Source organism: Thamnophis elegans, chromosome 15 (assembly GCF_009769535.1).
Source record: "Thamnophis elegans isolate rThaEle1 chromosome 15, rThaEle1.pri, whole genome shotgun sequence".
NCBI lineage: Eukaryota > Metazoa > Chordata > Lepidosauria > Squamata > Colubridae > Thamnophis > Thamnophis elegans.
The window spans coordinates 7,732,056-7,754,286 of record NC_045555.1 but is presented as its reverse complement, the minus strand read 5'-3'; the positions used below and the strand labels follow the sequence as shown (position 1 = coordinate 7,754,286).

Genomic DNA, 22,231 nt, shown 5'->3' with positions numbered 1-22,231 from the left:
AAGTCTAACTGCTATTGCTATTGCTATAAGTGCCAGCGTGCGCAAGGACTCACTACTGCATTGTACTTACATCTTCATTCCTCATGCCCAGGAGCTGTCCGTATTGACCAGGGTAGCCTACAAACCTGCTGGGAAAAATGGAAGGTATTGAAAAGAACAAAAGGTCATCTGAGGGATGGGCAGGTCCAGCCCTGAAGATCGGAAGCCCAATTCTTGCATGCTTGTTATGAACCCAACTCTGTGCCAGCACAGACTTTTCTCAGTGAGAGATTCATATTTGGCTAATAAGGTTGGAGGAAGACTTGAGAGGGAAGACTGAGAAGACAGGGTGGGTCTCAGCTCAAGAGGAAGCTCTAGCTCAACCAGGAGGCTCCTCAAATCTGGATTGGCACCTCCCTAGATTTGTCAGAAGGGCCAGATTGCGCAAGGACCAGGGGTGAAATCTACTCACTGTTTACTATGTTTACTTACCTTCGCTACCCTGTTTTCCCCAAAAATAAGACCTCCCTGGATAATAAGCCCAATTGGGTTTTTGAGCACATGCACTAAAATAACCCCTCCCCTGAAAATAAGCCCTCCCTGAAAATAGTGCAACACAGCAGCAGCCATGAGGTGACCACACTCACTGCCTCCTGCACCTCAAAAATAACACCTCCCCAAAAATAAGGCCAAGCGCTTATTATCGGAGAAACACGGTACCAGTTCACAAATGTGAGCATGTGCATTCTCACTCTGCTCACACGCGCCACCTCCATGCCTGTGTGGCATCTTCCGTGCATGAGTGTCAAAAACAGATGTGATGAAGTGTGGGCGGATGGGTAGAGTCTGATACCGAGCGCGGCGGCAAATGTAAGTAGAACAGCAAGGGGGGGGAGGAAATCCGCTGTGCCACGTGATTTAGATTAGCTAGAAAGCAGGAAGTCCGACGATTCTAGCTAATATAAATCGTGTGTCGTAGCTGATTGTTGGAAATACGTCAGAAACTAGTTCACCTGAACCGAGTTATGCTCTTCGGACTGCAAGGAGCCCCAGCGGTGTTCATGTAGTTAATTAACGAGGTGCTACATGAGCATCTGTATCAAGGGGTACTCGTCTATTTAGATGATATCCTTATGTATGTATGTATGTATGTATGTACGTACGTATGTACGTACGTATATATGTGTTGTGGCCCAGCCGGAGCCGTTGTAGCTGCCACCAGACTCCGACAGTGAGGGGCCCTATGAGTTGGCCCTGGAGGATGTGGAGGATCCTGGACAGGGTTCCGACTCCGAGCAGGGCGCAGAGAGACTGGTTGGCCACCAGGTGGCGCCTGAGCCTTGGATCAGTGGGGAGGAGACAGGGGAGAGTGATCCAGAAACCAACAGTGAGTTGTTCCAGGATGCACGCCGTCGAAGAGCTACTGGGGTCAAGAACAATTGCGTAATTACAGGAGGTAATTACGCTCAGCTGATGGTCATTAGGCCCCTCTCCAGACTATAAAAAAGACTGCTTGTGCCACACCTTTCTTGCAGAAGTCAACGCTTTGACCAAAGAGAAATTAACTTGGCAGGCTGGATTGCTGCCAGAGTTTGTCTGAATTGCTGCCAAGGTTTGTCGGACTTGCTGCCAAGGTCCTTATCTGTTTGTTTACTTGGCTTTCAGCCACCGAGAGTCTGGTCTTGCTATTAAAGGACATTCTCATTAAGTGTGTCTCGGCTTTCGTTACTGGACAGAGGAGGGGCTCAGAACATTATGTATGTATGTATAATTTTACTACCGGTTCAGTTCTGGCAAATTGGTCCGAACCAATAGCACATCACCCCTGGCAAGGACCCCCTCCGAGGAGCCTCCTTCCATTCCTGCCTCTGAGCGGAAACCTTTTCATCGCGTCCCCTACCTGCCTTTGAAGAAAGCCACGTAGAAAGGCGACGAATAGAAGTTCACAAACTGGAAAATGAAAACTTTGAAAGTGAAGGCATCCTCGTGCTGCGTTTGAGTCCGATGCATTTCTGCCAGGGGAAGCAAGAGTGGTGGATGGTTGGATACCAACAGAATCAGCCGGAGTCAGAGATGTGTTCCGGATCCCATCACAACCGGTATGCTGCGATGGGGCCAGGCATCCACCTCGGGCACGTGCGCTGCGCAAGCATGCGCATACCACCACCCTGTGATACCCCAACTGCTCGGCAGAGGTCGTGCAGGCACCGTACGCTCTGTGTGTGTGTGTGTGTGTGTGTGCAAATGGCCCAGTTGCCTTAAAAACAGGTAAGGAATGAGAGCGGGTGGGTGGGCCCAATAAGCCACCATTCTGGTATGGTGGCCACTGCTCCCAGTTGCTACTGGTATGCCCATACCAGGGCGTACCTCCCAGAACCCACCACTGGCTGGAGTTCTGATCGGTTCCTTTTCCAACAAGAGGAAAGCCCGAAAATCAATGGCAAAAGTTCCAATTTTGTGAAATGTTGGAGGGGTTTTTTTTGCACAATTTCCCAAGTGATGTGAAAGAAGGTTTCTGAGTTTTATAAAAGCAAAACATCCTGGGCTAATTGACTACCTGTGATGAAGAACTTCCACTGGACTTCCACTCACCCCATCTGGTAAGTTTCTCAGCCAAGGAAGTGTAGACCTGACTCATGAGAAGGATGAGCACCAAGTTCACCATGGAGCTGCTGATATTCGCAATGTTACCTGCCTGCAGGAAGAGAGGGAAAGAGGCCCCATATCACCCCCTTTCTCTTCCCTCAACACCTCCTTCCCAGAGGGTCAATCCTCCAAGACTTTTAAAGGTAAAGGTTCCCCTCGCACATATGTGCTAGTCGTTCCCGACTCTAGGGGGCGGTGCTCATCTCCATGTCAAAGCCGAAAAGCCAGCGCTGTCCGAAGATGTCTCCGTGGTCATGTGGCCGGCATGACTCAACACCGAAGGCACTCAGAACGCTGTTCTCTTCCCACCAAAGGTGGTACCTATTTTTCTACTTGCATTTTTTTACGTGCTTTCGAACTGCTAGGTTGGCAGAAGCTGGGACAAGTCACAGGAGCTCACACTGTTATGCGGCGCTAGGGATTCGAACTGCCAAACTGCCGACCTTCTGATCGACAAGCTCAGCGTCTTAGCCATTGAGCCACCACGCCCCAGAGAGCAATACAGATGTATAAATCAAAGAGCTGACCTTAAATGACACGGAGCCTGGAGGCTTTCAAGATAATCTTTACACAGAAAGTAATTTCAGATTACCATAATTTATAGCCACCAACCAGAAGGCTGGAAGGCAGGTTAAAAGCCTCTCTTTATATTACTGCTATTGTTGCCTTACGGGGCATGGATCATTTAGAACCCAGCTCTGCCTTCATCCACACTTTTTCACCCTGTGCAGATAGAAAGGGGAACTGCCCATAATTCTGTTCTCTTGCGAGATCCTAAATTTGGAGAAAGGATATGGACGATCTTTGGGGATCCCCGAAGGAATCTTTGAGAATGGAGGCGTCAAAGCAGAGCCTAGAGTGCAGCCCTCACCTGCGTCATCAGAACTCTGTTCCCAGTGTGATACATTGCGGTGCTGACAATCCCACGGTACATGATCACTGACACCAAAAAGATCATCACCACACAGAGCTATGGAGGAAGAGGAGGAACCAAGACACGAGAGAAGCATCAGGGATCATTTGGGACAGGGATCACACTCTCTCTTCACCCCACACCTTGATGGCAGTAGCCAGAGGTGGTATTCAGTCGGTTATGGTGAACTGGAAATTTTGAATACTTTGGAGAACCAGCAAATATCACCTCTGGCTGGCCCTGCCCCCACCTATTTACTGCCTTCCGAAGCTGGGTCTTTGTTGTCCTGTACAGGAGAATGGAGCTGGAAAGCAGGTTAGTGGGGTGGGGAGGGAATGGGGATTTTGCAGTATCCTTCCCCCGGGAGTAGGGTGGGAATGGGGATTTGCAGTATCCTTCCCCCAGGAGTGGGTTGGGAATGAAGATTTTGCAGTATCCTCCCCCCAGAAATGAGGAGGGAAGGGGGATTTTGCAGTATCCTTTCCCTGGAATGGGAGGGAATGGGGATTTTGCAGTATCCTTCTCCTGGAGTGACGAGGGAATGGGGATTTTGCAGTATCCTTCCCCTGGAGTGGGAAGGGAATGGGGCTTTTGCAGTATCCTTCCTCTGGAGTGGGGAGCGAATGAAGATTTTGCAGTATCCTTTCCCTGGAGTTGGAAGGGAATGGGGATTTTGCAGCATCCTTCCCCTGGAGTGGTGAGGGAATGGGGATTTTGCAGTATCCTGCCCCTGGAGTGGGGAGGGAATGGGGATTTTGCAGTATCCTTCCCCTGAAGTGGGAAGGGAATGGGGATTTTGCAATATACTTTCCTTGGAGTGGGGTGGGAATGGGGATTTTGCAGTATCCTTCCCCTGGAGTGGGAAGGGAATGGGGATTTTGCAGTATCCTTCCCCTGGAGGGGGGAGGGAATGGAGATTTTGCAGTATCCTTTCCCTGAAGTGGGAAGGGAATGGGGATTTTGCAATATACTTTCCTTGGAGTGGGGTGGGAATGGGGATTTTGCAGTATCCTTCCCCTGGAGTGGGAAGGGAATGGGGATTTTGCAGTATCCTTCCCCTGGAGTGGGAGGGAATGGAGATTTTGCAATATCCTTCCCCTGCCATGCTCACCAAGCCACGCCCATAGAACCGGTAGTAAAAAGTTTTGAATTGCACCACTGGCAATAGCCCCTCACCATGATGACAATAGCCATGGACCCGGTCAGGATTCGTGATAGCCGGTCATGCTTGGGGAAATGGGGCTCCTTCAATCCCGTGATGGGGTTCTGTTCCAGGCAAGGGGCCATGGCAGCAAACTCTGGGCGAGGACGTTCCTAGGAGCAGGCGAGAGAGAGAGAGAGAGAACTGTAGAACCACGCCCATAGAACCGGTGGTAAAAAAAATTGGAATCCCACCACTGGGTCCGAAGAGTGGGAAAATAGCCCTTGCCTCTTCCTCTTGGAAGTCCATGCAGTCCCAGTGGTGAGCCAGAGTGGCGTTTCTCCGTTTCCAGTATTCCAGAAACGTCACAGCCCAGAAGGACATAAAGATGCTGAAGAAAACCGTCCCTGGATGGTCAAAGAGGTAACCAATCTGAAGAGGTGGAGAAACAGAATTGGAGAAACACTCCCAGACTATGTTCTGACCTGGGCTTCCCCAGAAAGCAGGAGGCAGAGTCCTGGTCCCGACAAAACCCCTTTTATTAAACGAATGGGAATTCCTCTCCTTTACAGCCAAGGCCTGGCAAACAGTCTTTCAAAGGAGTATTTATGACCACCGACCTTATCTATCTTGGAAAGCTGCCATGTCAATATTTTCCAATGAAAGGAAAGGAAAGACTGGGCATAGAGTCTCTGAGATTCACAGACAGATCTTCACACTCCTGAAAGGAATCTAAGGACGAATGAATTGTTTCCTGCAAAAGCCCATTCCCCCTTCGCTCCTCTTTTATTTCCTATGGGAGGGGCCATTCACCTTTCACCTGTGGCTTTACTCCCAAGTCTACCCTGATTTCTGAGTTGTTCTTTTCTTCTGGCAGCTCTGTGCATGTGCACACTGGGAACAGGCTCCAGCTGTTCCTCTGCCTCATTGCTGTCTAGCTCCATAGGCACCTGATCACTGCCAGACGGCCTCGGCCGTCTCTCTGCCTCTGATGCAGAGCCCTCGTCCGAGCCTTCCCCAGCCTCCAGGACTGGCCCATGCTCCTCCCCAACCTCCTCACAGGCCACAATAGACTAGAGGATTTGATTTCCCCTCGTTTCCATTCCTGAGGGACCAGCCAACGTAGCCTAGGAGGGATCTATCCTGCTTTTCACCACAGTCCCGGGATCCACGAAAAAGGCATCTAATTCCAAAGTCAAAAAATAAGAGTGACTTTGGATACTGGAAGGGGTTTGCCCTCTTGTTCTTGCTTTCCTTAAAGAAAATCTCCCCCCTAATGGTTGAGGTGACAAGGAAGCCCTGTTCCCGCTCAGCTATGCACCACGAGGATGCAGTGGTTAGAGTGCAGTACTGCAGGCTCCCTCTGCTGCCTCCTGCCTGCCTGCAATTTGGCAGTTCGAATCTCACCAGGCTCAAGGTTGACTCAGCCTTCCGTCCTTCCGAGGTGGGTCAAATGAGGACCCAGATTGTTGGGGGGCAACTCTGTAAAGCGCTTAGAGAGGGCTGTAAAGTACTGTAAAGCGGTATATAAGTCTAAGGGCTATTGCTATCTTCCTTCCATACCTCCCAGTGGTTAGAATGCAGTATTGCAGGCTAACTTTGCCCAATACCAACAGTTTGATTCTGACTGGCTGCAGGTTGACTCAGCCTTCCATCCTTCCGAGGTCAGTAAAATGAGGACCGAGATATATAAGTCTAAGTGCTATTGCTATTTTCCTTCTTTCCTTCTTTCCTTTCCTTTCCTTTCCTTTCCTTTCCTCCCTTTTCCTTCCTTCCTTCCTTCCTTCCTTCTTCCCAGTGGTTAGAATGTGGTATTGCAAGCAAATTCTGCCAACTGTTCGCTCCCGACCGGCTCAAGGTTGACTCAGCCTTCCATCTTTCCAAGGTGCGTCAAATGAGGACCCAGATTGCTGAGGGCAAGAAGCTGACTCTGTAAATCGCTTAGAGAGGGCTGTAAAAGCCCTGTGAAGCGGTATATCAGTCTAAGTGCTATTGCTATCTTCCTTCCTTCCTTCCTTCCTTCCTTCCTTCCTTCCTTCTTCCCAGAGATTAAAATGTGGTATTGCAAGCTAATTCTTCCCACTGCCAACAGTTTAATCCCGACCAGCTCAAGGGTGACTCAGCCTTCCATCTTTCCAAGGTGCATCAAATGAGAACCCAGATTGTTGGGGGCAATAGGTTGACTCTGTAAAACCACTTAGAGATGGCTGTAAAAGCATGTGAAGCAGTATATACGTCTCTCCCCTTCCTTCCTTCCTTCCTTCCTTCCTTCCTTCCTTCTTTCACTGTGCCACTGCGAGCAGTTTGATCCTGACTGGCTCAAGGTTGACTCAGCCTTCCATCCTTACGAGGTGGGTAAAATGAGGACCCAGATTGTTGGGGGCAATGGGCTGACTCTGTAAAACCGCGTAGAGAGGGCTGTAAAAGCCCCGTGAAGCAGTAGATAAGTGCTATTACTATGCACCGCCCCCCTGCCCAGAAGGTGAGGGAATCCCCCTTGCCTTTGCCATGGGGCAGATCTCGGAGATGTTCCAGTTGCCACAATTATCGCACAGAGGGCACATGAGGAATTGCCCCCCACTGTTGCAGATCTCTTTCCTGGAAAAGGGGTGGAAAAGAGAAGAGGTGTCACGCCCGCATCTCTCCTAGCCAACCTTCGTGAGCTGACAGCCTGACATTAGCAACAGGGTTTGTGGGGGGGGGGGAGGGAGGGAAAGATTAGAAAGCAGGAAGAAGGGGGGGAATGGAATCCCAGCTGAACCAGATGAATTGTGAGAAGCTTCAGCCAGCCAAGGACAGTATACAGAGCTGGGAACCAAGAACCTGTTTCCTAAATGAGATACAAGCACCTAATTGGACATTGAGAGATAACAGGGATGGCCAAGGGAAGGAGGGGGAGAAGAAAATTTACTGTATTTTTCAGAGTATAAGACGCACCGGAGTATAAGACGCACCAAGATTTTGAAGAGGTAAATTTAAAAAAAAAAAAATTTTGCACTCTGCAGGCATCCCAAACCCTCTGCACGCCTCATTTTTTGTGAGTTTGAGAGGCCTGCAAAATGTTCCTGGGGGCTGGGGGGGGGCAAATATGAGCATAAAAGGCCAGTTTCCCCCCCAAAAAGGGCTGCTTTTTTTTGTGCAAAAAAACGAGGCATGCATAGGTTTTGGGAGGCTTGTAGAGTGCTCCTGGGGGCTGGGGAAACAAGCAAAAAAGGCCTGTTTTCTGCTCGTTTTTGCCCTCCCCAGCATCCAGGAGCATTTTACGGGCATCCCAAACCCTCTACACATCCATTTTTGCAAAGGGGGTGAGGTTTCAGGGGGCCAAAAATGCTGTATTCAGTGTATAAGACACACCCAGATTTTCAGCCTCTTTTTTGGGGGGGAAAGATGCGTCTTATACTCTAAAAAATGTGGTACTTTGCATTTTTTGAACAGGAAGACCTCAATAAATTATAAGGTAGAGGTAAAGGTTCACCTCGCACATATGTGCTAGCTGGTTCCCACTCTAGGCAGTGGTGCTCATCTCCATTTCGAAGCTGAAGATCCAGTGCTCTCCGAAGTCAGTCAGACAATGGAGGGAGAGCTTTGGCATTGAGCCGAGATCTTTCTTCTAAGTGTGCTATTCCGCTCCTACCTCAAGGGTAGAGATGCCCCCTGGGCATGATGAAAGGACTGTGCCATGCATAAGGGTAGGCTTGAGGGAGGGGCCTATTGCTCTTAGGAAGAGCCTCATCCACAGCTACTTTCAGTGAACAAAATGTTGCTCTCTACATTCGGTAAATAAGTGCTCATTTTGATAAAGGAAGGAAACAACTTGCCAGGCCTGCCGCCATCTTTTCTTTTGGATCTTTGGCCTGCCACACTTTCTATCATTCTGCTATGCATTTTCCATTGTGGGAAAATGGGAGTGGGGATTGTATGGAGTTAGATGATAAGTAGCCATAACAACATTCTTTCTAGGCAGCCAAGGTCATCCTTTGTCTCTGGACCTCTGCACCTGACCAGAACTGGATGGGTGGAAACTGCCAGCATGGTAGTGGGAGATGGAGACCATGGGATGGATTTGTGGGTGTGGGGGCAAAGTCTTGAACTTTCAACTGGGTGGGGAAAACCAGGAAGCTTTCAGATTTGGATTTTCTTAGATGTGCCAACGTGGCTCTCTTAAGAAATTGGAACTTACTAGAATTATTTTGACATACAAAAAATTGTACTTCGATGTCTTACCGATTGAGGAATGATGAAATGTTTGTTTTAAAAGAAATAAAACTTTTGAACACACACACAAAAAAAGAACTCAGGACAGGCCTGAGCTCGTTTTAAACAGGGTTTAAAACAAACAAACAAACAATCTTAATATAATAGAACTATGGGAAACAGTAAAGAATAAGATGCATATAATATACATGATTCTAACATGCAAAAAATAAATAAATAAAATAAATTGGAACTTTTAGCAATACTTTGCCTTGAACTCTGATTTACTTTTGGATGCTAATTGGAACCCTGGCATAACTCACAGGAGAAAGTCTGTGACTCTTGGATGTCCAGTCTCCCCCCCCCTCCCACCAGCGTCCTTCCACACTCACGCCGGCACATTCATGTCCATGGTGAAGAGGCCAACGAGGAACACTAAGCTGCCAATGGCTGCGGCTGGGATCAGCCAGGCTGTGTAGAAGCCTGCAAAGAAGACAGTGGGGTCAGGAAGAGCCTCCCCAGCTGCCCTCCCCCCCCCCACCTAGAGAAGGCAATCTGTCAGAGAGAGTAAATCGTGTAGCACAGGTACGGCTTTGTTCGGGCCAGGCTCAGATGCCTGAGATTGCAAGCTTGCCACTTCGGTTCGCGCGGTATGTTTAATTTGCTTTTGCATGAAACCGCTTCAGGTGTCTCACAGTAGATTAAGCCATAATTTAAATATGAGCGGAGATTGCCCAATGCCACAGTGTGATCTGCGTATGGACTAAATCAAATCATGGGTCAATGAAATGTGAGCTGTGCCAATAGATCTGACTTTGCTAAGGGTCTGTGCAATAGAATGGAATAGAATAGAATAGAAAATATGGAATGGAATGGAATGGAATAGAATACAATACAGAGTAGAGTGGAGTGGAGTGGAATGAGTGGAATGAGTGGAATGGAATAGAATGGAATGGAATATAATATAATACAATACAATAGAATATAGAGTAGAGTAGAGTAGAGTAGAGTGGAATGGAATGGAATACAATACAATACAATACAAAGTAGAGTAGAGTAGAGTAGAGTAGAGTGGAAAAGGAATGGAATACAATACAATAAAGAGTGAAGTGGTGTGGAGTGGAATAGAGTGGAGTGGAGTGGGATGGAATGGAATACAATGCAATACAATACAATACAGAGTGGAGTGGAATAGAGTGGAGTGGAGTGGAGTGGAGTAGAGTAGAATAGAATAGAATAACAGAGTTGGAAGGGACCTTGGAGGTCTTCTAGTCCAGCCCCTTATTTAGGCAGGAAACCCTGCACCACTTCAGACAAATGGATGTCCAACATCATCTTTAAAACTTGCAGTGTTGGAGCATTTGCAACTCTGGAGGCAAGTTGTTCCCCTGATTAATTGTTCTCACTATCAGGAAATTTCTCCTTAGTTCTAAGTTGCTTCTCTCCTTGGTTAATTCCCACCCATTGCTTCTTGTCCTGCCTTGAGGTGCTTTGGAGACTAGCTTGACTCCCTCTTCTTTGCGGCAGCCCCTGAGATATCGGAAGACTGCTATCATGTCACCCCGGTCCTTCTTTTCATCAAACTAGACATACCCAGATCCAGCAACCATTCTTCATATGCTTTAGCGTCCAATCCTCTAATCATCATAATCTGTGATCTTAAAAGGAAGGTTGATCCCAGAGTTTGCTCAAAACCTGATCAATGTTTTATGCTTATGTTTTAAGAGACACGGTGGCACAATGGTTACAGTGCAGTACTGCGGGCTACTTCTGCTGATCACTGACTGCCAGCAGTTTGGTAGATCGAATCTCACCAGGCTCAAGGTTGACCTAGCCTTCCGTCCTGCCGAAGTGGGTAATATGAGGACCCAGGCTGCTGGGGGCAATAGACTGACTCTGTAAACTGCTTAGAGAGGGCTAGGAAACACTGTGAAGCAGTATATAAGTGCTATTGCTATGCTCTGGAAGGGGAGGGGAAGGTTAGGTTGGGCAAAGGTAACAAGACACCCCCCCTCCCCCACTCCCATGGATGAGTCTCACCCAGCCAGGCGAAGTAGATGGCCACCTTCTCTCCAAAGTATTCCCGGATGTGGTCGAGGGGCTGGTACTTGTACCAGCAGGCCCAGCGGGCCCAAAAACGGTATAGGATCTGCCGGGGGTTCAGCTCTTCGTTCAGCACCTCGTAGTCTGGCAGCTCATAGGGGCCCTAGGGGGAGGAAGGGAAAGAGAGACAGAGAGACAGAGAGAGAGTGACACACACACAGAGAGAGACAGAGAAAGAGACAGAGAGAGAGACAGAGAGAGACAGAGAGCAGAAACAGAGACAGAGAGAGAAAGAGAGGGAGACAGACAGACAGACAGAGACAGAGACCTGAGAGACCGCTTCCTGCCGATCACCTCCCATAGACCGATCAGATCTCACAGGTTGGGTCTCCTCCGGATTCCATCCGCCAGCCAATGTCGGCTGGCGACCCCCCGGGGGAGAGCCTTCTCTGTTGCAGCTCCAGCCCTCTGGAATGATCTCCCTGTCAAGATCCGGACCCTTATGACCCTCCCGGCTTTCCACAAAGCCACCAAGTCCTGGCTGCTCCAGCAGGCCAGGGGACCTGTGAAACATCCAGCCCCGTGGAAATTGTGAATGTCGCGGTTTTGTTTTTAAAGTGTTGTCTTTGTCTAGTCTTCCCCCTTCCCTTGTCTATTGTGAGCCGCCCGGAGTCCTTTGGGAGTGGGCGGCATACAAGACAAATAAATACAATACAATACAATACAATACACACACAGAGAAAGAGACATTGAGGGGATATCCGTCATGCACAAGGCAAGGAGGTCAATCCTCAAAGACTTTTAAAGGTAAAGGTTCCCCTTGCACATATGTGCTAGTCGTTCCTGACTCTAGGGGGCGGTGCTCATCTCCGTATCAAAGCAGAAGAGCTAGTGCTGTCCGAAGACGTCTCCATGGTCATGTGGCCGGCATGACTCAACTCCTGAAGGCGCACGGAATGCTGTTCTCTTCCCACCAAAGGAACCTATTTTTCTACTCGCATTTTTTACGTGCTTTCAAACTGCTATGTTGGCAGAAGCTGGGACAAGTCACCGGAGCTCACTCCGTTACGCGGCGCTAGGGATTCAAACCGTCGAACTGCCAACCTTTCTGATCGACAAGCTCAGCGTCTTAGCCCCTGAGCCACTTTTGCAGGGCCCTTAAAATGCTACATCTGGAATATGGAACGCAGTAAGAAGAAACAATATCCAAACAACTTATTCCCTAAAAAAAATAAAACCAAATTTAAAGGATAATGTTAGGAATATAATCTAACGCTTGGGTTGGCAATATATAAATCATATAGCAATGCTATACCTGTTTCTTTAAATCATACTATAACATGTGATTGGTTGCTGTTTTCCTCAATTGGCCATAAGAGGGAGCCAGAATGACTGTTAGCTCTCTGTTTGTTAGATGCTGGGCTGATCTGATCTGAGTGTTTTTGGAAGCTGGCTGTTAGAAAGTGCCGTGAGCTATTGTAAGTTTTGCAACTGCTGACAAACTTTGAGTACTGAACTGATTATATGATACTGGACTATGTTATTTGGATTATCCCTTAACTGAAAGACATTGATGACTGACTGTCGTATCCGTGTATGATTTGGATTGTTTGATGGACTCTGATACCTCTATTTCCAAGTAAAAGCCTATTTAAACTGCAGTGTCTCTGTATGCTAGTTTGTGTGTTCTCCAACACAACTCTCACAACGCTTCTCTGAACGTACTCGCTCTCCCAACGGGGAGCTTACCTAACAGATATGACAAGGAAAGTTAAGCGAAGAACTGCTTTGGGATGCTCAAAAATGCCAGGGGTGGTTTTCCTTTGAGCGCCACAAAAGAGAAAAGATAGGAAGAAGATAGGGGAGCCCTTACTTGATCAATGACCGCACTGGGGCTGAAGAGGCAGGACCTCTGAGCCGAAATGGACCCAACCCAGAGGTGGAATGCTGCCAGTTCTGACCAGTTCACTCAAACCAATAGCGGAAATCGCTTGTGGCTCTGCCCACCCGCCCCAGCTCTATGGCATCCCATGTAGGCCCCTTTTTTTAGGCAAAGCACATACGGGGACGTGCGCTCACATTTGCAAACCGATAGGGGAGGTACCGTATTTTTCGGACTATAAGACGCACCGGTGCTTTTAAAAGCACAATGACTATATATGTATACTTTTTTGTTCTATTTTTTTTTTAAAGAAGGAGGAAGATATATGTTAAAATTAAATATGTAGATTGAAAAGGAATTATAAATACCATTAACATAAAATGGAGCTTGCTCAAAAGCTGAAATATACCAAGTAAATGAGATGAAGAGTGTGAAGTAGAGGAGAGAGGTAAGGGAAGAAGAGAGGGATAGGAGAGAGGGCGGAGGGGAAGAGAAAGAGAGAAAGGAGGAGTGGAAAGGGGAGAGAGGAGAAGGAGGGAGGTAAGGGAAGAAGAGAGGGATAGGAGAGAACATAGGGGGGAAGAGGAGGAGAGAAAGAAGGAGTGGAAAGGGGAGAGAGGAGAAGGAGAGAGGAAGGGGAAGTAGAGAAGAGAAGGATAACAGAGTTAAGAAAGGAGATAGGGAGGAGGAGGAGAGAGAAAGAAGAAAGTGATGAGGATAAGGTACAAATATGGTGTATGGAGAGCAGAAGAGGCAATAATTATTTTTGGGAGTTGATAGTAAGATGAATTGATGTAAACATTTAATAATATAATACAATGTTGGCTATGTAATAGTATACATGTGATTATATGTTATGAAAATGAAAAAATAAAAGACTTTACACACACACACACACACATACACACACATATATATATGTGTATATATATATATGTGTGTGTGTGTGTGTGTGTGTGTGTGTATATGTGTGTGTATGTATGTATGTATGTATATGTATATGTATAAAATATATGTATATGTATATGTATATGTATATGTATGTATGTGTGTGTGTATATATGCACCGATGTATAAGACTCACCAAGATTTCGAAGAAGTAAGAAAAAAAGGTTTTTGCCTTCCCCCAGCCCTGCTGAAGCCTGCTGAGTGCTCCTGGGGTGGGGGGAAAGGCAAAACGCCTCAGTTTTTGCGAAAACAGCCCATTTTTTGCCTGTTTTTTGCAAAAATGGGATGCGGGGGTTGAGGCTTTGGGAAGCCAAAAATGGCCGTATTCGGTGTATAAGATGCACCAATATTTCCATGCTCTTTTAGGAGGGAAAATGGTGCATCTTATACTCCGAAAAATACGGTAGGTGAATAACACCCCTGACGCAGCCCTTCCGGCCACAACCTCTCTGCGTTGATGCTCTGCTCCCTGTTGGGAAGCCTCCATGACACGCTTACCTCGTGCAGTGGGAAAGCGGCAGAATAGACCCCTTCGTTCAGCAGCCGGTCAATGCCTATTTCCGCGTGCTTCCGTTTCCCGTAAATCGTCCGGGCCAAGATTTCATACACCTGCAGGTGGTATTAACTGGTCATGCAACCAGACACAGAAAGCCAGAACAAGAACTGTCGACAAAAGAAGAAGAAAAAGGAAAGCGAATGGCTGTGGCAAAGTTTGGCCCTCCCCCCAAGAAAGCGAACCCTTGGCCCAAACAGCAGAGAAAGTGGGGGGGCTTCCTTGCTCCCAGCTTGGCCTCATCTGCCTAAGCCCTGGAACTGGGGCTTTCCCCCTAAGAGGGCTTACGATGCGATGCCTTTGCGTATTGGTGAAGTAGGAGTCGTGCACATCACTGCCCAGGAACCTGAAAAATAGAGCAACAGATTCAAGCCCGAACCCAACATGAAATGTTCTTCAAAGATGAAACAGGGCTTTGTGGGGTGCAGTTTCCATCCTTGACTGAACCTGCGTGTTGTGTCCCGCCAGCAGGCAGCAGATTCGGACAGTGAGGAGGTTGGGGAGGAACATGGGCCAGTCCTGGAGTCTGGGGAAGACTCTGATGAGGGCTCTGTGACGGAGGCAGAGAGGGGGCCAGAGCCGTATGCCAGTGATCAGCTGCCTTCAGAGTCAGACTTCAGTGAGGCAGAAGAACAGCTGGTGCCTGTTCCCAGTGTGTGCATGCACAGATTTGCCAGATGAAGGGAACAGCTAAAGAACAGGGGTCGACTTGGGAGTAAGGCCAAAAGGTGGACGATGAATGGCCCCTCCCAGAGGGAATAAAAGAGGAGTGAAAGGGGAGTGGAGTTTACAGGAGACAATTTGTTCAATCCTGCAATCTTGCCAAGTATTGCGGCGTCTGAAAGATATCGGCCGGGCCACTCTCCAAGCCTGATAACGATCGGTAATTGTGAACTACCTTGAAAAACTGTGGGAGAGGAAAGACTGCTGGAGAGGAATTCACTGTAAATTAATTAAAAGGGGTTTATCGGGACGAGGACTCGGCTTCGTGCTGCGGGGGAAGCCTAGGTCAGAACACTGCACCTCTGTCCAGCAATCCACCCCACCTCCCGTTAGGTGGAGGAAAATCCTAGCAAGGTAGGATCACTCTTCCCAGGAGATGGTCTACAGCAAGGGGTGTCAAACTCAATTTCTATGAGGGCCGCATCAGGGTTGTGTTTGACCTCAGGGAAGGCCTGGGTGGGTGTGGCCAGCATGACGTCACTCATGTCAGAGTGCACCTGTGGTGACCCGAGTGCTCTGCCAGCAAAAACGGGCTACCGAGCTCCGTTTTCGGCTAGGATGGTCTCGTGCAATGCCCTGCCAGTGGAAATGGAGCTCGGGGGGCACGTGCGGCTCTTGTGAGCTTCGTTTTTGCCTGGGATGGTCTGGTCTCTTGCCACCCTCACAAGCTCCATTTTTGCTGGCAGAGGCACCGCGGGTCAGTCCTTCGCTGTTTCCAGGGCAACCCCATAGGCCAGATCTAAGCACCCCGTGGGCAGGATTCGGCCCCTGGGCCTTGAATTTGACACCCCTGGTCTACAGGCACCAGGACCCTCTCTCTTTCGCTCCTGCTGCAAATCTGGAGCCAGAACCCTTCACCCAGGCCAACGCGCCATCTGAGCACAGGTGCCCTTGCACCAATGGTGGGATTCAATTGTTTTTACTGCCAGTTCTGTGGGCCAGGGCTTGTTGGGTGTGGCAGGGGAAGGATATTGCAAAATCCCCATATCCTCCCGATCATCTGGGACTCGGGAGGCAGAAAATAGATGGGGGCGGGGCCAGCCAGAAGTGGTATTTGCTGGTTCCCCGAACTACTCAGAATTTCCTGTTCTCCAGAACTGGTCACAATCCCACCTCTGACTTGCCCCCTTGCTCCCGCTTACCTGTCAAGCTTGGACTTGCGGAAGGCACAGGTGTAGTAGTCCACAGGCTTGTTGGGCACCCTCTGATCCATGACGTTGGGGATACGCAACCACCGAAGCAGGTGGTCGGAACTATTTCGGTCTGGGTTGGGGTGAGCCTGGGAAGGAAAGAGCCGCTCAGGGGACAGGGAGGAAGTGGAGCTCCTGTACCACACTCCGAAACACACACACACACACACACTAGCCCAGGGCTTACTTGGAGAGGCGCTCGCATGCACAGCTCCTCGGCATAATACACCAGCACTTCCCAGGGGGTGCTCAGCTTCAGATAGTGGATGCTCTTGTGTTCGCTCCTGGTCTCCTCCTGTAAAAGCAGCCCATTCAGGTTGGAGGGAAGGTTGAGAAGAGAAGAAGGGGGGAACACCTCAAGCAAGAACCCCAGGACCCCCAATTAAAACCCAACAATTTTCTGAGCGATGAAGAGAGAGGAGCTCTGCCCTCTGCCAAATACTTGGGTCAATTCCATCTTGGTGCAAAGACATGTCTGTCTATTCTGACCTAAGCTTCCCCAGAAAGCAGGAGGCAGATTCCTGGTCCTGGCAAAACCCCTTTTATTAAAACGAATGGGAATTCCTCTCCTTCACATTCAGCAAAGGCCTGGCAAACAGTCTTTCAAAGGAGTATTTATGACTACAGACCTTATCTGTCTTGGAAAGCTGCCATGTAAATATTTTCCAACTGAGGTGCTGTGCAAGGAAAGACTGGACACAGAGTCTCTGAGATTCAGGGACAGATCTTCACACTCCTGAAACGAATCTAAGGAGCGAACGAGTGAGTTGTTTCCTGCAAAAGCCCACTCCCCTTTTGCTCCTCTTTTATTCCCTATGGGAGGGGCCAATCACCTTTCACCTGTGGCTTTACTCCCAAGTCGACCCTGATTTCTGAGTTGTTCTTTTCTTCTGGCAGCTCTGTGCATGCGCACACTGGGAACAGGCTCCAGCTGTTCCTCCGCCTCACTGCTGTCTAGCTCTGTAGGCACCTGATCACTGCCAGACGGCCTCGGCCCCCTCTCTGTCTCTGATGCAGAGCCCTCGTCCGAGCCTTCCCCAGAGTCCAGGACTGGCCCATGTTCCTCCCCAACCTCTTCACTGTCCAAATCTTCTGCCAGCTCTTTGGCCGCTGGCAGGTCATAACAATGTCAGATTGAGATGTTATTTCCACCAATGCCAACTGACACTAGACGGTCTCTGATGCCAACATAGCACTCTGTGTATTACTGCCCCCCTTCCAAGCCCAGAAGTGTTCCCCCCGACCTTACCTTCTCTACCAAGAGGCCAGCGTTCCTCAGATTTTTGAGAAATTTCCGCTTCCATCTCTTGTGCCGCCCGTAACGTTGGTCCCATCCAGCACTTGTGCCCGCTGCTGCCGCCTCGCCCTGACATTGCAGCTGTTTGCCACGCTTTTTCTTTGAGGGACAGGCTTTCTCCTCCCAAACCAGTACGAAGTCTGCAAGCCAAGTTACCAAAGGGGAGTTTTGAGCCTTTGCCTGAAGGCTTTCATCATAGGCTACCTTATTATTATAAAACGAATGGCAAGTGGTTTGTGCTGAGTTTTCCCAAGTGCCGTCCTTTGCCCTGGAAGCTGGTTCCTAGCTTACCCTATTTTTCGGAATATAAGACGCACCCTTCCCCCCTAAAAAAGGGAGGGTGGAAATATGGGTGCGTCTTATACACTGAATACAGCATTTTTGGCCTCCTGAAATCCTGCCCTCTTCACAAAATGGACGTGCGGAGGGTTTGGGAGGCCTGCAAAATACTCCTGGGGGCTGCGGAGGGCAAAAATGAGTGAAAAATGGGCCATTTTTTGCTCATTTTGTCCCACCAGCCCCCAGGAGCATTTTGCAGGTATCTCAAACTCTCTGCATGCCCCGTTTTTCACAAAAAATGAGGTGTGCAGAGGGTTTGGGAAGCCCGCAGAGTACAAAAACCTTTTTTAAAATTTACCTCTTCAAAATCTTGGTGCGTCTTATACTCCAGTGTGTCTTATACTCTGAAAAATATGGTAGTTTATCTACAATATTTGGGAAAGAGCTCTTGGGGAGAGGAACCCCATTTCATCAAGGATTCTACTTTGGCCAAATCATCCAGATCATCATCATCTTTTAAAGACCCCATAATCCCATGGCTGGTGGAGTCTGGGCAACTAAATGGAGCTAGCAGAGTGTTTTAATGGCCGGATGCCTTTCCTGTCACCAATGTGGAGTTTTGTTCAGCAGATATATTCTCATTGTGCCCAGCGAGAGAAATAGCTGCTTCCACCTAGGATCGAACTCACAGTCTCCTGATTGTGAGACGATCAAATCATCCAGATGGACTTGCAAAAAAAACCAAAACCCCCAACTCTGCTGGAACCTCATGCTGAGCGAGGATTCAATTGGGACGGCATCCGAGACCCCTCCCAGAGCGATCCATTTAGGCCACCGAGAAACAGGGCAGAGAAAGGCATGCTCACCTATCTTCGTTTTCCCATCCCTGAAGTAATTTCCTCTGGGACTGTTGGAAGACTCATAGCCATCTCTGCCGTAAATGTAGACCGTGTCATCCACTTCTGCATCCTACCAAGAAGAAGGTCAAGAGAGACCATGCGGATATAGACAGAGGACATCTCTGGGAAGCCCCTGGAGACAGCTGAGGCTGTGGGTCGGAAAACATGACCCACTGAACAGGAAACGTTGGAAAAGTACTACTGTCCTCTATTAGAGGCTGTATTTTAAGAGATTTTAGAATTTAGAAGAGTTGGAAGGGACCTGGGAGGTCTTCTAGTCCAACCCCCTGCTTAGGCAGGAAACCCTAAACCACTTCAGACAAATGGTTATCCAACCTCTTCTTAAAAACATCCAGTGTTGGAGCATTCACAACTTCTGGAGGCAAGTTGTTTCACTAATTCATTGTTCTAACTGTTGGGAAATTTCTCCTTAGTTCTAAATTGCTTCTCTCCTTGATTAGTTTCCACCCATTGCTTCTTGTCCTGCCCACAGGTGCTCTGGAGAATAGTTTGACTCCCTCTTCTTTGGGGCAACCCCTGAGATATTGGAAAACTGCTGTCATGTCTCCCCTAGTCCATCTTTTCATTCCTTCATGTTTTAGCCTCCAGTCCCCTAATCCTCTTGGTTGCTCTTCTCTGCACTCTTTCTAGAGTCTCAACTTCTTTTTTACATTGGGGCAACCAAAACCGAATGCCGTACTCCAGGTGTGGCCATACCAAGGCATTATAAAGTGGTATTATCACTTCATGTAGGCTTAATTCTATCCCTCTGTTTCCCTCAGCATCCCTCTGCAGCTATGACCACAAATGCAGGGTGTCCCCCCTCTTTTTAATTATTTTTTTCTACAACACCTTACAGTCATTATATCAACATTATTCTGTCATCATACTTGTACATGTAAATATTATTTTGCTTCTATGATTATAACCTTTATACACATCTCTCTCTCCCTCCCTCCCTCCCTCTCATCTATCTATCTATCTATTTATCTATCTATATCTATATCTATATCTATATCTATATCTATATCTATATCTATATCTAATCTATATCTATCTATCTATCTATCTATCTATCTATCTATCTATCTATCTATCTATCTATCTATCATCTATCTATCTATCTTGTTTTTTGGTTTAATTAATTTTATTCTTGTTTTTCAGCCATTTGTACCAATTGTTCCAAATTTCATAATATTCCAACTTTTCTTTGTCTTTTAATTTTAGTGTTAATTTGTCCATTTCTGCACAATCCAAAAATTTTTGTATCACTAATTCATCCGAGGGGATATTATTTTGCTCCCAGCATTGGGCAAACGCTATTCTAGCTGTAGTCAGCAATGTGTTAATATGTACTTAATTTTCTTTGTATATTTCATTTTGATTATTCCCAGCAGAAAGAGTTCGGGTTTGTATTTTATTTGTTCTCCTGCTCGAGCAGGGGGTTGAACTAGAAGACCTCCAAGGTCCCTTCCAGAACTATTCTGTACCCAGATTCTTTAAACAGCCCATGTTCTTTGGAGATTGGCACCCCTGGAGGGGAAGCAAAAGGGCTGGTTTTGAATCTGTATTATCCCTCTTATTTGTCTGCTTGCTTAGTGCTGCACCAAGAGCACCGTCACATATCATTGTTTGGCACCACCAGGGGTGGGTTCCTGCCAGTTTTAACCTCCTCTATAGAAGAGGTTCCACAAATCTACAGTGCCTTTAGAACCGGTTCCAGCTCCCCCCCCCCCGCCTGTCCGCATATCAAGATGAAGAGCTAGAGGAGGAATTCTGGGAGTTGAAGTCCACAAGTCTTAAAGCTGTCAAGTTTGAACACCCCTGGGGTTTTTTCCCTAAAGGGTTAGAGGGTGCAAGGGTCTTGTAACTTGACAGCTTTAAGACTTGTGTGCTTCAAATGCCAGAGTTTCTGAGCCAACATGACTGGAGGAGGAATTCTGGGAGTTGAAGTCCACAAGTCTTAAAGCTGTCAAGTTTGAACACACCTGGGTTTTTCCCCCTAAAAGGTTAGGGGTGCAAGGGTCTTGTAACTTGACAGCTTTAAGACTTGCACACTTCAAATGCCAGAGTTTCTGAGCCAACATTTTGGTTGCTAAGCAAGAGCGTTGTTAAGTGAGTTTCACCCCATTTTACAAGTTGGCCACTCCCACCTGGTCACATGGCTGGCAAGCCACTCCCACAAAGCAGGCCACACCTACATAAGAGGTTCTAAAAAAAAATTGAAACCCACCACTGGGCACCACCGAATGTATTGCCAGGGCAAGGATGCGGTGACCCTGCTCTCTCTTTTCCTCTACATGGAATCTGTGGAGACTGACACCTTGATCATTTCAGGCTCCCGAATTCATTGCAGCCCCAAAGGAAACAGCTGGCTCCCTTCCAGCTGTGACACCTCACCACCCTTAACTTTCTGTTTTTTATTCGCATGACGGCAAATCGCCTGCCGTCGGCTTTAAGGCGCTGCTGGGGGTTTGAACCTGCTCTCTGTACTCTTTTTTATTGAAGAGTTTTAATACATTTTATAAATATTTCCCCTTCCCCTTCCCTCCCTCCCACCCTCCCACCCTCCAACCCTCCCTCCCCACAACTTCCCAGAGCAAAATACAGGGTATAAACATTTAACAATCATACACTAACATAGGCTAACTAACTATAGCATCCTACCTCCCTCTTGTACTTTAACTCCCCTTTTTAAAAAACTAAATTTAGGTAAATAATAACATTCTTTGTTCATTCATAAGCTAATTGAAATTTCTTAGTCCGATATTTATTTTGAATATAGTCAATCCATCTTCTCCATTCCAGCTTGTATTTCTCATCTGAGTGGTCCTTCAACTATGCTGAAATTTTGGCCATCTCTGCTAAGTTTACTACTTCTAACGTCCATTCCTCCTGCTCCCTGTCCTCTTGTGGGAACTTCCCAGGGGTCGCATGCTGAGGACTTGCTCGCTAGAGTTTGACGCCGAGCGTGCGCCGAGTGCTTTCGCCCGCTTATACGCCATCACGGCCAGATCCCACAGCTGTCCCTGAGCAGGAGAGAAGATCTCTGCTGTTTTTAAAGTGCTGGATCCCAACCATGAATGTAGAGCCTACATTGGCTCTAGCCATGTACTTACGAAGCTACCGGTCGAGGGCCCATTTCGAATGGCTCCGGCTTCTCCGTAGTGGCCCCCGGAGGAGCCCTTGGCAGCGCTGAGCAAGAGGCTGGCATCGGGTGGGCTGGCAGCAGAGGCTTTCTTGCGGATCATGATGCTTGGCAGCGGAAGGATGTAAATAAGGTTGTGGGGTGATCCCGGGGACCCTGCTTTCTTCTTCCCCGTCAGCTCTTGGACATGAGTGGGGGGAGATCAGGAGAGCAGCCCAGCCAGGGAAGGTGCTGTGGGCCTCCCACCCTGCATCTCAGCTCATCCCTGGTCCTGGGACCTACCCTGGAGATGCCTGTTCAGCATCTTCTGGGGGAGGCGAAGCAGTGGCGTGGTTGTCCAAGCGGCCCAGAATAACCGTTTGTTCGCCTTTGCTTGGCAAAGGGGATCAGCTGTGA

The 22,231-nt window shown here is 48.1% G+C and overlaps 1 protein-coding gene across 1 annotated transcript in view; it reads right to left on the bottom strand.

Moving 5' to 3' along the window:
• LOC116518689 (anoctamin-7-like) overlaps positions 1–21,938 on the bottom strand; it is a 30,609-nt gene extending 8,671 nt beyond the window's left edge. Inside the window, exons 1-16 of the mRNA XM_032232204.1 lie at positions 21,807–21,938; positions 18,655–18,757; positions 17,462–17,649; positions 16,400–16,507; positions 16,165–16,301; positions 14,588–14,645; positions 14,245–14,355; positions 10,914–11,079; positions 9,266–9,356; positions 7,181–7,277; positions 4,968–5,111; positions 4,715–4,852; positions 3,497–3,595; positions 2,572–2,674; positions 1,880–1,991; positions 71–128 (exon numbers count right to left, since the gene is read on the bottom strand). Coding sequence (XP_032088095.1) covers positions 71–128; positions 1,880–1,991; positions 2,572–2,674; positions 3,497–3,595; positions 4,715–4,852; positions 4,968–5,111; positions 7,181–7,277; positions 9,266–9,356; positions 10,914–11,079; positions 14,245–14,355; positions 14,588–14,645; positions 16,165–16,301; positions 16,400–16,507; positions 17,462–17,649; positions 18,655–18,757; positions 21,807–21,938 — 1,845 coding nt within the window. The remainder of the gene's footprint in view (positions 1–70; positions 129–1,879; positions 1,992–2,571; positions 2,675–3,496; positions 3,596–4,714; positions 4,853–4,967; positions 5,112–7,180; positions 7,278–9,265; positions 9,357–10,913; positions 11,080–14,244; positions 14,356–14,587; positions 14,646–16,164; positions 16,302–16,399; positions 16,508–17,461; positions 17,650–18,654; positions 18,758–21,806) is intronic.
• Between the last annotated feature and the right edge of the window lie 293 nt (positions 21,939–22,231).